We start from the raw sequence: 16,438 nt of genomic DNA on the forward strand, positions 1-16,438 counted from the left end.
GGTGCTTCAAGCAGTGGTGCCTTCCATTTAGGTTCCTGTCTTGTCCCTCCCTTTCATCCGTGTCCTAAAGCTTTGGTATTGGTATCCCACAAGTAAAGGATGAAACCGTGGACTCGGTATATCTTGTAAAAGAAAAGGAAATTTCTGCTTACCTGATAAATTGATTTCTTTTACGATATACCGAGTCCACGGCCCACCCTATCTTTTTGAGACAGGACTTATTTTTATATAAACTTCAGTCACCTATGCACCTTAATGGTTCTTTCCCTTTCTCTTCCTATACCTTTGGTCGAATGACTGGGGGGAGGAGTTAGGGGAGGAGCTATATAGCAGCTCTGCTGTGGTGCTCTTTGACACTTCCTGTTAGCAGGAGGAATATATCCCACAAGTAAAGGATGAAACCGTGGACTCGGTATATCGTAAAAGAAATCAATTTATCAGGTAAGCATAAATTTCCTTTTTTTGGGGGGGGGTCCTTCTTAGATTCTTGCACCTGGGCCCTGTGGTTTCTAGTTACACCTCTTCTTTAAACATAACTTACTCTGTGACAAGTCTAACTTAATGTCACGATTAACATGAGCTCATTTTAATCCATGGTTATAGCATACTTTTGTTTAACTGAAACATTTGTTTAATGTATTTGAAGTACAGAATTTGCATATATTTATAAATTTGCATGTACCTAACTCATAGGCCATCATCTGTTCATTCCTTATCCGTATGGATGTAAAAATAATCTCTGTATATATTAAAGGAATAATATTGTCAATGCTAAAAACAGAAGCTAAAAAAATTAGTTTTCTCTGTGAGGGAAGATTTTTTTAAAATTTATCTTAACGAAGGTAAAGTATGAAAACTGTTTACAAAATATATATGCAATATATTTATTTATATAATACAAAAAAAAAGCCAAGCTTTTTCTGCACAGCAAAGTGAACTTCTTCTTGATTGTGATTCAAGAAACAGTCAGCCAGATTACGAGTTTTAAGCGCTATAGGGAAATTAACAACCGCAACATTTTACGGCGGTATTTCACTCCCTATAGCACTGGTATTACGAGTGTAAAAAAACCCGGCGTTTCCAGGTGATATGGCTGCATTGAGCTCCATACCACACACAAATACCAGCAAAGCTTTGAGCTGCTGTTACGTGTTCGTACACGATTTCCCCGTAGACAACAATGGGGAGAGCCTGCTAAAAAAAAGCCTTACACCTGCAATCACGGAGCATAAAGCTCCATAATGCAGCCCCATTGATTTTTTTTTTAATGTTTAAACCTAACACCCTAACATAAACCCCGAGTCTAAACACCCCTAATCTGCTGCCCCCAACATTGCCACAAACTACATTACTGTTATTAACCCCTAATCTGCTGCCCCCAAAATCGCAGCCACCTAACTACGCTTATTAGCCCCTAATCTGCTGCCCCAACATTGCCCCAACCTACATTACTGTTATTAACCCCTAATCTGCTGCCCCCAATGTCGCCGCCACTATACTAAAGTTATTAACCACTAAACCTAAGTCTAACCCTAACGTAACCCTAACACCCACTAACTTTAACATAGTTATGATTCCAAATAAAAATTACAATTATTACCGAAATTATTCCTATTTAAAACTAAATACATACTTACCTGTAAAATAAAACCTAAGCTAGCTACAAAATAATCAATAGTTATATTGTAGCTAGCTTAGGTTTTATTTTTATTTCACAGGTAAGTTTGTATTTATTTTAATTAGGTAGATTAGTTATAAAATAGTTATTAACTATTTAATAACTAGCTAGTTAAAGTAAATAAAAAATGTACCTGTAAACTAAAACCTAACCTGTCTTACAGTAAAACCTAACATTACACTAAAATTAAATAAATTACATTAATCAAATACAATTAACTAAATTACAAAAAAAATAAGCACTAAATTACACAAAATAAAAAAGAAATTATCAAATATTTAAACTAATTAATCATAATCTAATAGCCCTATCAAAATAAAAAAAGCCCCCACAAATAATAAAACCCCTAGCCTAAACTAAACTGCCAATAGCCCTTAAAAGGGCCTTTTGCGGGGCATTACCCCAAAGATATCAGCTCTTTTACCTGGTAAATAAAAATACAAACATCCCCCCCAACAGTAAAACCCACCACCCACACAACCAACCCCCACAAATAAAATTCAATCTAAAAAACCTAAGCTACCCATTGCCCTGAAAAGGGCATTGCCCTTAAAAGGGCATTCAGCTCTTTTACATTGCCCAAACCCTATGCTAAAAATAAAACCCACCCAATAAACCCTTAATAAAACCTAACACTAAAAACCGAAGATCCACTTACAGTTTTGGAAGACCGGACATCCATCCTCATCCAGCCGGCGAAGTCTTCAACCATGTGGCAAGAAGTCCTCAATGAAGCCGGGAGAAGTCTTCATCCAAGCAGCAAAAAGTCATCATCCAGGCAGGCAGAAGTCTTCATCCAGACGGCATCTTCTATCTTCATCCTTCCGGTGCGGAGCGGCTCCATCTTCAAGACATCTGGCGCGGAGCATCCTCTTCAGCCGTACACTGAAGGTTCCCTTGAATTCCGATTGGCTGATAGAATTCTATCAGCCAATAGGAATTAAAGGGTAAAAAAACCTATTGGCTGATGCAATCAGCCAATAGGATTGAACTTTAATCCTATTGGCTGATCCAATCAGCCAATAGGATTGAGCTTGCATTCTATTGGCTGATTGGAACAGCCAATATAATGCAAGCTCAATCCCATTGGCTGATTGGGTCAGCCAATAGTATTGAAGCTCAATCCTATTGGCTGATTGCATCTGCCAATAGGATTTTTTTACCCTTTAATTTCTATTGGCTGATAGAATTCTTGGATGACGTCCAACCTTCAGTGTATGGCTGGAACCGTATGAAGAGGATGCTCCGCTTGGATGTCTTTAAGATGGAGCCGCTCCGCGTCGGAAGGATGAAGATAGAAGATGCCGTCTGGATGAAGACTTCTGCCCACCTGGATGATGACTTCTTGCCACTTGGATGAAGACTTCTCCCGGCTTCGTTGAGGACTTCTTGCCGCTTGGATGAGGATGGATGTCTTCCAAAACTGTAAGTGGATCTTCGTGGGTTAGTGTTAGGTTTTATTAAGGGTTTATTGGGTGGGTTTTATTTTTAGCTTAGGGTTTGGGCAATGTAAAAGAGCTGAATGCCCTTTTAAGAGCAATGCCCATCCAAATCCCCTTTTCAGGGCAATGGGTAGCTTAGGTTTTTTAGATAGAATTTTATTTGTGGGGGTTCATTTGTGGGTGGTGGGTTTTACTGTTGGGGGGATGTTTGTATTTTTATTTGCCAGGTAAAAGAGCTGATATCTTTGGGGCAATGCCCCGCAAAAGGCCCTTTTAAGGGCTATTGGCAGTTTAGTTTAGGCTAGGGGTTTTATTATTTTGGGGGGCTTTTTTAATTTGATAGGGCTATTAGATTAGGTGTAATTCGTTTAAATATTTGATCATTTCTTTTTTATTTTGTGTAATTTAGTGTTTATTTTTTTTGTAATTTAGTTAATTGTATTTGATTAATGTAATTTATTTAATTTTACTGTAATGTTAGGTTTTACAGGTAAATTTGTATTTATTTTAACTAGGTAGTTATTAAATAGTTAATAACTATTTAATAACTAATCTACCTAGTTAAAATAAATACAAACTTAGCTGTGAAATAAAAATAAAACCTAAGCTAGCTACAATATAACTATTAGTTATTTTGTAGCTAGCTTAGGTTTTATTTTACAGGTAAGTATGTATTTAGTTTTAAATAGGACTAATTTAGGTATTAATTGTAATTTTTATTTGGAATTATTTTAATTATGTTAAAGTTAGTGGGTGTTAGGGTTGGGGTTACGTTAGGGTTAGGGTAAGACTTAGGGTTAGGTTTAGGGGTTAATAATTTTAGTATAGTGGCGGCAACATTAGGGGCAGCAGATTAGGGGTTAATAACAGTAATGTAGGTTGCGGCGATGTTAGGGACAGCAGATTAGGGGTTAATAAGTGTATGTAGGTGGAGACGACATCGGGGGCAGCAGATTAGGGGTCACTATTAGCTTTCTGCAGTAACAAGTGATGACAGTACATTTGCAACATAAAGGAAGCGTTCTGAATATTATGGGCTAGATTAGAAGTGGAGCGCTAAATATCGCTTTCACTAAAGTGATATTTGTGCTCCATTGAGTCATACCAGCACATGCTAAGGACATGTTAAATATTATTTTGTCTGAACAACGAGACCCCTCATCAGCACGACAAGCATCTGTCAATCTAGCCTGTTGTCTTTAATAGTGAATAGTACGAATAACAAAAATGTGATACCTTTTCCCCATTATATAAAGTATTTTGTTCTTGGAAACCAGGACAGGGTTGTTTTGACTGGGATAGGCAGTGGGTAAATTTCGATTGATTTGGATTGTCTGTGGTGAGTCTATGGGCAACTTGAGGACAATTTTATGTCATTCAAGGTAGGGGGCTTCAACTGGGCAATGAGACCACCTGAAACTGGGATCACTAGTCATGTTTTATAAGGTAGGGCATACAGGGGGAAGGGTGATACTATGGTATTGAAATGTCACATGATGACAGGCACACAAGACTTTTAACAATTAGTTGGATTAATACAATTTACAGGGAGACGTACATAAGAAATAATAAAGAGAGATTGATGATAATGATATAATTTAAGGAAATGGTATAAAAAAGTATAGAAGAGTTAAGAGCCAGTGGGTCTATTACTGAATATATTTAGTATTCTTCCTTATTATTCAGGCTGGTAAAAAAAAATGACAATATTTCCATGATCCATCCTTTCATGAAAGTAATGTAAGAGGGGCTCATGTTGCTATTTAACTCATTGGCTGCCTAAGACACCAGGAATGCACGTGTAAAAAGAAATCAGGCGCAGGAGTGCTCTACGTTACTGATGATTAACACTTCAGGTTCCATTAAAAACCTAATTGTGGTTATATTGCTTCTTGAATGCTCTCAAATTGCAGCTCATCAAATTTACCAGGTTCAATATGCCGAGTATAACCAACCTCAAGTGCTGCCTGTATATCCATTTATATACAACATCCCCCCAGTGCTATAACAATTGTCAGACTCTTAGAATAGATTTGTTATAGTCAGAAGCGCATCACTAGAAAAGAAGCAAACACTTTTATATTTACCCAGAGATGACTAACGATATTAGCAACTGCAATTGTTCAAATCAGGAACTATCCAAAGAAGCACAGCCCATATTAATTGATATACATGAGTGTTGATTCCACAAACAGGACTTGTTTAAGTTGTCTTAAAGGACCAGTAAATACAAAAGATTTGCATAATGTACAAATGCTTGATAAAAAGGCAATAACACTTAGGGGCCGATTTATCAAGTTTCAGGAGGACATGATCCGCCCGACATCGCTAAATGCCGACAGCATATGATGTCGGCATTTAACATTGCATAAGTATTTCTAGTGAAATGCTTGTGCAATGCCGCCCCTGCAGGTTTGGCCGCTAGCAGGGGGTGTCAATCATCCTGATCGTATCTGATCGGGGTGATTGCTGTCCTCCGCCTCAGAGGTGGCAGAAAAGTTAAGGAGCAGCAGTCTTAAGACCGCTGCTTCTTAACTTATGTTTCTGGTGAGCCTAATGGCGGAAACTGCTGCATTCGCAGCTTGATAATTCATCCCCTAAGTCTGAACTTCAAATGAGTAGTAGATTTTTTCTGACAAAGTTATGTGTATTTTCACTCCCACTGTATCATGTGACAGCCATCAGCCAATTACTAATGCATATCCGCATATTCTGTGAATTCCTGCACTTGCCCAGTAGGATCTGGTTACTCAAAAAGTGTAAATATATCCACCAGAATGAGACTTACATTCACAATGTGTCAGTGCTTCTGATTGGCATGTCACAATGTGTCAGTGCTTCTGATTGGCGTGTCACAGCGTGTCAGTGCTTCTGATTGGCATGTCACAATGTGTCAGTGCTTCTGATTGGCGTGTCACAGCGTGTCAGTGCTTCTGGTTGGCATGTCACAATGTGTCAGTGCTTCTGATTGGCATGTCACAATGTGTCAGTGCTTCTGATTGGCATGTCACAACGTGTCAGTGCTTCTGGTTGGCGTGTCACAACGTGTCAGTGCTTCTGGTTGGCATGTCACAATGTGTCAGTGCTTCTGATTGGCGTGTCACAATGTGTCAGTGCTTCTGATTGGCATGTCACAACGTGTCAGTGCTTCTGGTTGGCATGTCACAATGTGTCAGTGCTTCTGATTGGCATGTCACAATGTGTCAGTGCTTCTGATTGGCGTGTCACAATGTGTCAGTGCTTCTGGTTGGCGTGTCACAATGTGTTAGTGCTTCTGATTGGCGTGTCACAATGTGTTAGTGCTTCTGATTGGCGTGTCACAATGTGTCAGTGCTTCTGATTGGCGTGTCACAATGTGTCAGTGCTTCTGATTGGCGTGTCACAATGTGTCAATGCTTCTGATTGGCGTGTCACAATGTGTCAATGCTTCTGATTGGCATGTCACAATGTGTCAGTGCTTCTGATTGGCTTGTCACAATGTGTCAGTGCTTCTGATTGGCGTGTCACAATGTGTCAATGCTTCTGATTGGCGTGTCACAATGTGTCAGTGCTTCTGATTGGCGTGTCACAATGTGTCAGTGCTTCTGATTGGTGTGTCACGTGTTAGTGCTTCTGATTGGCGTGTCACAATGTGTCAATGCTTCTGATTGGCGTGTCACAATGTGTTAGTGCTTCTGATTGGCGTGTCACAATGTGTCAGTGCTTCTGATTGGCGTGTCACAATGTGTCAATGCTTCTGATTGGCGTGTCACAATGTGTCAGTGCTTCTGATTGGCGTGTCACAATGTGTCAGTGCTTCTGATTGGCGTGTCACAATGTGTTAGTGCTTCTGATTGGTGGGTCACAATGTGTTAGTGCTTCTGATTGGCGTGTCACAATGTGTCAGTGCTTCTGATTGGCGTGTCACAATGTGTCAGTGCTTCTGATTGGTGGGTCACAATGTGTTAGTGCTTCTGATTGGTGGGTCACAATGTGTCAGTGCTTCTGATTGGTGGGTCACAATGTGTTAGTGCTTCTGATTGGTGGGTCACAATGTGTTAGTGCTTCTGATTGGCGTGTCACAATGTGTCAGTGCTTCTGATTGGTGGGTCACAATGTGTCAGTGCTTCTGATTGGTGGGTCACAATGTGTCAGTGCTTCTGATTGGTGGGTCACAATGTGTTAGTGCTTCTGATTGGTGGGTCACAATGTGTTAGTGCTTCTGATTGGTGGGTCACAATGTGTCAGTGCTTCTGATTGGTGGGTCACAATGTGTCAGTGCTTCTGATTGGTGGGTCACAATGTGTTAGTGCTTCTGATTGGTGGGTCACAATGTGTCAGTGCTTCTGATTGGTGGGTCACAATGTGTCAGTGCTTCTGATTGGCGTGTCACAATGTGTCAGTGCTTCTGATTGGCGTGTCACAATGTGTCAGTGCTTCTGATTGGTGGGTCACAATGTGTTAGTGCTTCTGATTGGTGGGTCACAATGTGTTAGTGCTTCTGATTGGTGGGTCACAATGTGTCAGTGCTTCTGATTGGTGGGTCACAATGTGTTAGTGCTTCTGATTGGTGGGTCACAATGTGTCAGTGCTTCTGATTGGTGGGTCACAATGTGTCAGTGCTTCTGATTGGCGTGTCACAATGTGTCAGTGCTTCTGATTGGCGTGTCACAATGTGTTAGTGCTTCTGATTGGTGGGTCACAAAAGTTCCAATTTCACCTACTTTAAATGGATATGAAACCAAAAAATGTTTTTGTGTGATTCAGACCGAGCATACATTTTTACAAAATCTTCCAATTTACTTCTATGATCAAATTTGCTTTGTTCCCATGATATTCTTTGTCAAAGGGATACCTAGGTAGGTGCCTGGTTTCCAATGAGGTAATAAGAGCTGTCGATAGAACATTTGTAGAGTATCAGAAACTGTAAAACGTATTTATAGACTTTGCACACTTGTATGATCCGTAGCTCAGGAATACAATCTCTCTTGTGCCATAATCATTCTTGTCTGATGAATATTTTTTCTGTCATTGACCTTAGGAAAATCCCCTGGATTAATATTTATGCTCAAGTCCAACATGATAAAGAACAAGAAATGATTGGGTCTGTCAGTCAGAATGACAACGCACCTAAAATATCACTCAGCGACTTTGCAGATCCCGAGGAGCTGACAGACAAAGAACTGGACACACGAGTTATAGGTAATGTGCAATTACTGAGAGTTGGGTAGAGAATTTACAACTAGCATTTGTTGTATGATTACATCATTGCACAGTGCTTATTAAACATGATACATGTGTATTTCCATTGTTTTGCTCACTGTCTATAAGCTGTGCAGACACATAATTATCAATGCAGATATGGCCAGGACTTCTATCTCTGCTGCCCATAGGCAGAGATTTATTTAGCATCACTAGGTATTTTTTCTCTCCACTTGGGCTTGGTGGCATATCTTGCCTTAATATGGTTCTAAAATTACTATTTTGACCTACAGTTAACGGCCAACTTAATAGAACTTCATTTGAAGATGGACACCCTAGGTTCCTAAATATAGGTATATTTTGAAACACAAGCGGGTATATATTCAGACAAGTGCTTACATAAACAGTTATTGCTCCACACGCAAACAGAAGATAAAATGGCACACATGCACAGTTAGCCATGATGGACAAGCTTTCCCAGAAGCACATAAGTGCTATATACATCTAGACACATAGTCACATAGGAGTCAATTTATGTGAGTGCGAGCGGACATGATCCGATATAGTGGATCATGTCCACTGCACATCAATAAATGCAGACAGCATACGCTGTTGGCATTTATCATTGCACCAGCAGTTCTTGTAAACTGCTGGTGTAATGCTGCCCCCTGCAGATTTGCGGCCAATCGGCCGCTAGCAGGGGGTGTCAATTAACCCCATCATATTCAATCGGGTTGATTTCTGTCCGCCGCCTCAGAGCAGGCGGACAGGTTACAAAGCTTTATAAATTGACCCCATAATCACATTACAGATTAAATAATATATCCATATTCACTATGCTGGCATCTCCAGTGCCTGTGTCAATCTGTTGATATTCACAAATATTTATTATAAATATATCAGAAACATTTTGTGTCTCTGTAACTCACATACATAATGAATGTGTATACACTAACAACAAATATGCACACACACAGATACATACAGACAGACAGACACATATACACAGACATACATAAAGACATGCATCCTTACACATACACGCAGACACAAAGATACAAAAACACATAGACAGAGATATTTAAATACATGCATACACACAGACAAATACATGCACACACATACATACATACAGACACATGCACAGACACACATAAAGACATGCATACATGCAGACACATATATACACATACATAAATGTATACACACATACATGCACACAAACACATACACAGATATATATATAAAGAAATGCATAAACACATACACACACCCAAACAGACATATACAGACATGCATACACACATACATACATGCACACACACATATTCAGTACATGCACACGCATACATACATACATACATACATACATACATACACACACATACAGTAAATGCACACACACATAAACACATGCACACAAACACATACACAGACATACATAAAGAAATGCATAAACACACACAGACACATACACACACATACAGACATATACAGACATGCATACACGCATACATACATACACACAAACATACACTACATGCACACACACATACATACATGCACACACACATACAATACATGCACACACACACATACAGTACAAGAACACACACACACACACATACATACATGCACACACGCATACATACATACATGCACACACACACACACATACAGTACATGCACACACACACATACATACATGCACACACACACACACATACAGAACATGCACACAAACACAGACATACACATACAGTACATGCACACAAACACATACACAGACATACACACACATACAGAACATTCAAACAAACACATACACAGACATACACACACACATACAGTACATGCACACACACACACACACACACTCACACAGACATATACAGACATGCATACACACATACATACATGCACATACACATACATAAATGCACACACACACATACAGTACTTGCACACACACTCATACAGTACATGCACACACACACATACAGTACACGCACACAAACACATTCACAGACATACACACACACACACATACAGTACATGCACACAAACACATACACAGACATACACACACACATACAGACATATTAAAACATACACACACACACACACAGTATATGCACACAAACACATACACAGACACACATACAGACATATACAGACATGCATACACAGATACATGCATGCACACACATATACCGTACATGCACACACACATACATATTTATACACACACACATACAGTACATTCACACACACATACAGTACATGCACACACACACACACATACATGCATACACACATACACAGACAAACATACAGACATATACAGACATGTATACACAGACATATACATTCATGCATACATGCACACACATATACAGTACATGCACACACACATGCACACACACACACATACAGACATATACAGACATGCATACACACACACATACATGCACACACATATACAGTACATGCACACACAGATACAGTACATGCACACACACACATACAGTACATGCACACACATACATACATACATGCACACACACATACAGTGCATGCACACACACATACAGTGCATGCACACAGACACACACACAGACATACACACACAGACATATACATTCATGCATACATACATGCACACACACATACAGTGCATGCACACACACATACATGCATGCGCACACACACATACAGTACATGCACACAAACACACACACACATACAGTACATGCACACAAACACACACACACACATATAGTACATGCACACAAACACACACACAAACATACAGTACATGCACACAAACACACACATACAGTACATGCACACAAACACACACACACACATACAGTACATGCACACAAACACATACACGCATGCAGTACATGCACACAAACACATACAGTACATGCACACAAACACACACACACACACACACATACAGTACATGCACACACACATACACACATACAGTACATTCACACAAACACACACACACATACAGTGCATGCAGACAAACACATATAATACATGCACACAAACACATACACACACATACAGTACATGCACATACAGACATATACAGACATGCATACACACATACAGTACATGCACACACATACAGTACATGCACACACACACATACAGACATATACAGATATGCATACACACATGCAGTACATGCACACACACATACAGTACATGCACACACACACACATACAGACATATACAGACATGCATACACACATACAGTACATGCACACACACACACATACAGATGTATACAGACATGCATACAAACACATACATACATGCACATACACACATACAGAGATATACAGACATGCATACACACACACATACAGTACATGCACACACACATACAGTACATGCACACACACACATACAGTACATGCGCACACACAGATACAGTACATACACACACGCATATATACATACATGCACGCACACACACATACATACACACACACACACATACATGCACACACACACACACACACACACGTACATACATGCACACACACACAGTACATGCACACAAACACATACACACATACAGACATATACAGACATGCACAAACACATACAGTACATGCACACAAACACATACACATACAGACATATACATACATGCACACACACACATACATACAGTACATGCACACACACATACAGTACATGCGCACACACACACATACAGTACATGCGCACACACACATACATACATGCACACACACGCATACATACAGTACATGCACACAAACACATACACACACATACAGACATATACAGACATGCATACACACATACATACATGCACATACACACACTCATACATACACACACACCCACATACAGACATATACAGACATGCACAAACACATACAGTACATGCACACAAACACATACACATACAGACATATACATACATGCACACACACACACACATACATACAGTACATGCACACAAACACATACACATACAGACATATACATACATGCACACACACACATACATACAGTCCATGCACACAAACACATACACATACAGACATATACATACATGCACACACACACATACATACAGTACATGCACACAAACACATACACATACAGACATATACAGACATGCATACACACATACACACATACATACATGCACATACACAGAGACAGTACATACACACACACATACATACATACATGCACACACACACACACATACATACACACCCATACATACACACACACACACATACAGACATATACAGACATGCACAAACACATACAGTACATGCACACAAACACGTACACATACAGACATATACATACATGCACACACACACACATACATACAGTACATGCACATACACACATACATACAGTACATGCACACAAACACAGACATACATAAAGACATAAATAAGGTTAAATGGAACCTCTTGTGAACTCCTGGTGCAATGCCGCCCCCTGCAGATTGGCTGCTAGCAGGGGGTGTCAATCAGCCCAATCGTATAGGATCGGGCAGATTGATGTCCGGGGCCTAAGAGCAGGCGGACAAGTTATGGAGCTGCTTCATAACTTCTGTTTCCGGCGAGCCTGAAAGCTCAAGCGGAAACAGGGGCATCAAGCTCCATACACACACACACAGACATACATACACACACACACACACACACATACATACACACACAGACATACATACACACACATACACACACATACACACACACACACACAGACATACATAAAGACATGATTCATACACACACAGACACACACACACACACACAGACATACACATACATAGACATACATACACACACAGACATAGATAAATACATGATTCATACACACACAGACACACACACAGACATACACATACATAGACATACATACAAACACAGATATACATAAAGACATGTGTACAGTTACACACATACATACACACACATACAACATATATAAAGACATACACACACACAGACATACATACACACACAGACATACATACATACATACACACACACACACACACACACACATACATACATACACACACACACAGACATACATACACACACACACACAGACATACACACACACATAGACATACATACACACACAGACATACATAAAGACATGATTCATACACACACAGACATACATACACACACACACACACAGACATACAGTGGGGGAAAAAAGTATTTAGTCAGCCACCAATTGTGCAAGTTCTCCCACTTAAGAAGATGAGAGAGACCTGTAATTTTCATCATAGGTATACCTCAACTATGAGAGACAAAATGTGGAAACAAATCCAGACAATCACATTGTCTGAATTGGAAAGAATTTATTTGCAAATTATGGTGGAAAATAAGTATTTGGTCAATATCAAAAGTTCATCTCAATACTTTGTTATATATCCTTTGTTGGCAATGACAGAGGTCAAACGTTTTCTGTAAGTCTTCACAAGGTTGTCACACACTGCTGCTGGTATGTTGGCCCATTCCTGCATACAGATCTCCTCTAGGGCAGTGATGTTTTGGTGCTGTCGCTGGGCAACACAGACTTTCAACTCCCTCCAAAGGTTTTCTATGGGGTTGAGATCTGGAGACTGGCTAGGCCACTCCAGGACCTTGAAATGCTTTTTACGAAGCCACTCCTTCGTTGCCCTGGTGGTGTGTTTGGGATCATTGTCATGCTGAAAGACCCAGCCACATTTCATCTTCAATGCCCTTGCTGATGGAAGGAGGTTTGCACTCAAAATCTCACAATACATGGCCCCATTCATTCTTTCATGTACACGGATCAGTCGTCCTGTTCCCTTTGCAGAGAAACAGCCCCAAAGCATGATGTTGCCACCCCCATGCTTCACAGTAGGTATGGTGTTCTCTCTTCTCCAAACACTACAAGTTGTGTTTCTACCAAACAGTTCTACTTTGGTTTCATCTGACCATATGACATTCTCCCAATCTGCTTCTGGATCATCCAAATGCTCTCTAGCATACTTCAGACGGGCCCGGACATGTACTGGCTTAAGCAGGGGGACACGTCTGGCACTGCAGGATCTGAGTCCCTGGCAGCGTAGTGTGTTACTGATGGTAGCCTCTGTTACGTTGGTCCAGCTCTCTGCAGGTCATTCACTAGGCCCCCCCGTGTGGTTCTGGGATGTTTGCTCACCGTTCATGTGATCATTTTGACCCCACATCGTGAGATCTTGCGTGGAGCTCCAGATCTAGGGAGATTATCAGTGGTCTTGTATGTCTTCCATTTTCTAATTATTGCTCCCACAGTTGATTTCTTCACACCAAGCTGCTTGCCTATTGCAGATTCAGTCTTCCCAGCCTGGTGCAGGTCTACAATTTTGTTTCTGGTGACAGCTCTTTGGTCTTCACCATAGTGGAGTTTAGAGTGTGACTGTTTGAGGTTGTGGACAGGTGTCTTTTATACTGATAACAAGTTCAAACAGGTGCCATTAATACAGGTAATGAGTGGAGGATAGAGGAGCCTCTTAAATAAGAATATACAGGTCTGTGAGAGACAGAAATCTTGCTTGTTTGTAGGTGACCAAATACTTATTTTCCACCATAATTTGCAAATAAATTATTTCCAAATCAGACAATGTGATTGTCTGGATTTGTTTCCACATTTTGTCTCTCATAGTTGAGGTATACCTATGATGAAAATTACAGGCGCCTCTCATCTTCTTAAGTGGGAGAACTTGCACAATTGGTGGCTGACTAAATACTTTTTTCCCCACTGTACATACACACACACAGACATACACACACACACACACACAGACATACATACACACACACAGACATACATACACACACAGACATACACACACACACAGACATACACACACACACACACACACAGACATACATAAAGACATGATTCATACACACTGATGCACAAACAAAAACGATTGCATTTAAAGCTTGCGACAGGGTTATATTTGTGGTGATAATATCATGAAAACTATCTTTATATACCGCTTATGGTCCTATTTTCTTTCTTTTCAGGCAGCATTTCTACAATTGCAAATAGTGAAAGCACAAAGGAAATTCCCAACTGTACAAGTGTGTAACTCAAAGAAATATTCCTGGGGAATGGGGACAAAAATCCTGACTTTTTTATGAAAAGGAATACAAACCTCTTGCTTTCATGGTTTTTAATTTTTGCCCTCTGAGCCACACAAGGTTAAACAGACAAACTCCATTTCTTAAAAAAACAAACAAAACAAAACAAAAAAAATGTGGATAGTTGAAATAAAGATCTTTTTTATTTGCTTTTTTTGAGAGCAAAACCATCCTGTGTTTTCAGAAGAATATAAGGATGCCGTTTGCATTTTTCAAACCTAGAGATGCTCCCGCTGGCTCGTTAGTCTTATGACACAAGCTGTGCTTCACTGCAGGCTGGACCCTGAGGACACTTGTACCAACGGGTTTTGGAGACCAGATGTTCATTTGCATGGCTCTGTTCCGAGTTGTTGAGATGACCAGGTGTCTATGCAGGGGTTTGTGAATGCAGTAGATGGAAAATCACCTGAAATCCTTCACTCTGATACATTTATTCTCACTTCACAGTCAGCAATCACTTACCCAGATGAAAACCTCCATCTTTCTGCTGAAGAGACAGTATCACACGCAGCAGGAGAGAGTTATTGTCAGCAGCTCATCCTGTATGCCAATTTCTCATTCTACAGCTTTTTTCATGCTTTCAATTAAGTCACCACATGGTTTATTTTGAAGAAACTTGGTAAAGCATTTTTGCAAAAAGTGTTATCAAGTCACAATGAGACCATAGATCTGTTTAGAACAGAACGCATATTCATCACTTGCTCCGAAAGATTTTCTTTGATCTCTCTGTTAAATTTAAAGGACATTTGTCTCAAGGTTTCTTGGGTTACAAAGGAAATAGCTAACTCACACACAAACAGCATCATATAAATTAGTCTGAAACTGAATTCCTCCCAATCAGAATATCACAGCATGATAGATAAATAGATAGATCGATAAATAGTGATAGACAGATATTATTTTGAAACGTGATATCTCAAAAACATTGATAGGGAATATG

The 16,438-nt window shown here is 39.9% G+C and overlaps 1 protein-coding gene across 1 annotated transcript in view; it reads left to right on the plus strand.

Moving 5' to 3' along the window:
* The window catches only part of SORCS3 (sortilin related VPS10 domain containing receptor 3), a 1,163,020-nt gene extending 1,147,574 nt beyond the window's left edge, over positions 1–15,446 (plus strand). Inside the window, exons 26-27 of the mRNA XM_053693001.1 lie at positions 8,141–8,301; positions 15,382–15,446. Coding sequence (XP_053548976.1) covers positions 8,141–8,301; positions 15,382–15,446 — 226 coding nt within the window. The remainder of the gene's footprint in view (positions 1–8,140; positions 8,302–15,381) is intronic.
* Positions 15,447–16,438: the final 992 nt, after the last annotated feature.

The sequence above is a fragment of the Bombina bombina genome, chromosome 9, assembly GCF_027579735.1.
Source record: "Bombina bombina isolate aBomBom1 chromosome 9, aBomBom1.pri, whole genome shotgun sequence".
Taxonomy (NCBI): Eukaryota; Metazoa; Chordata; class Amphibia; order Anura; family Bombinatoridae; genus Bombina; species Bombina bombina.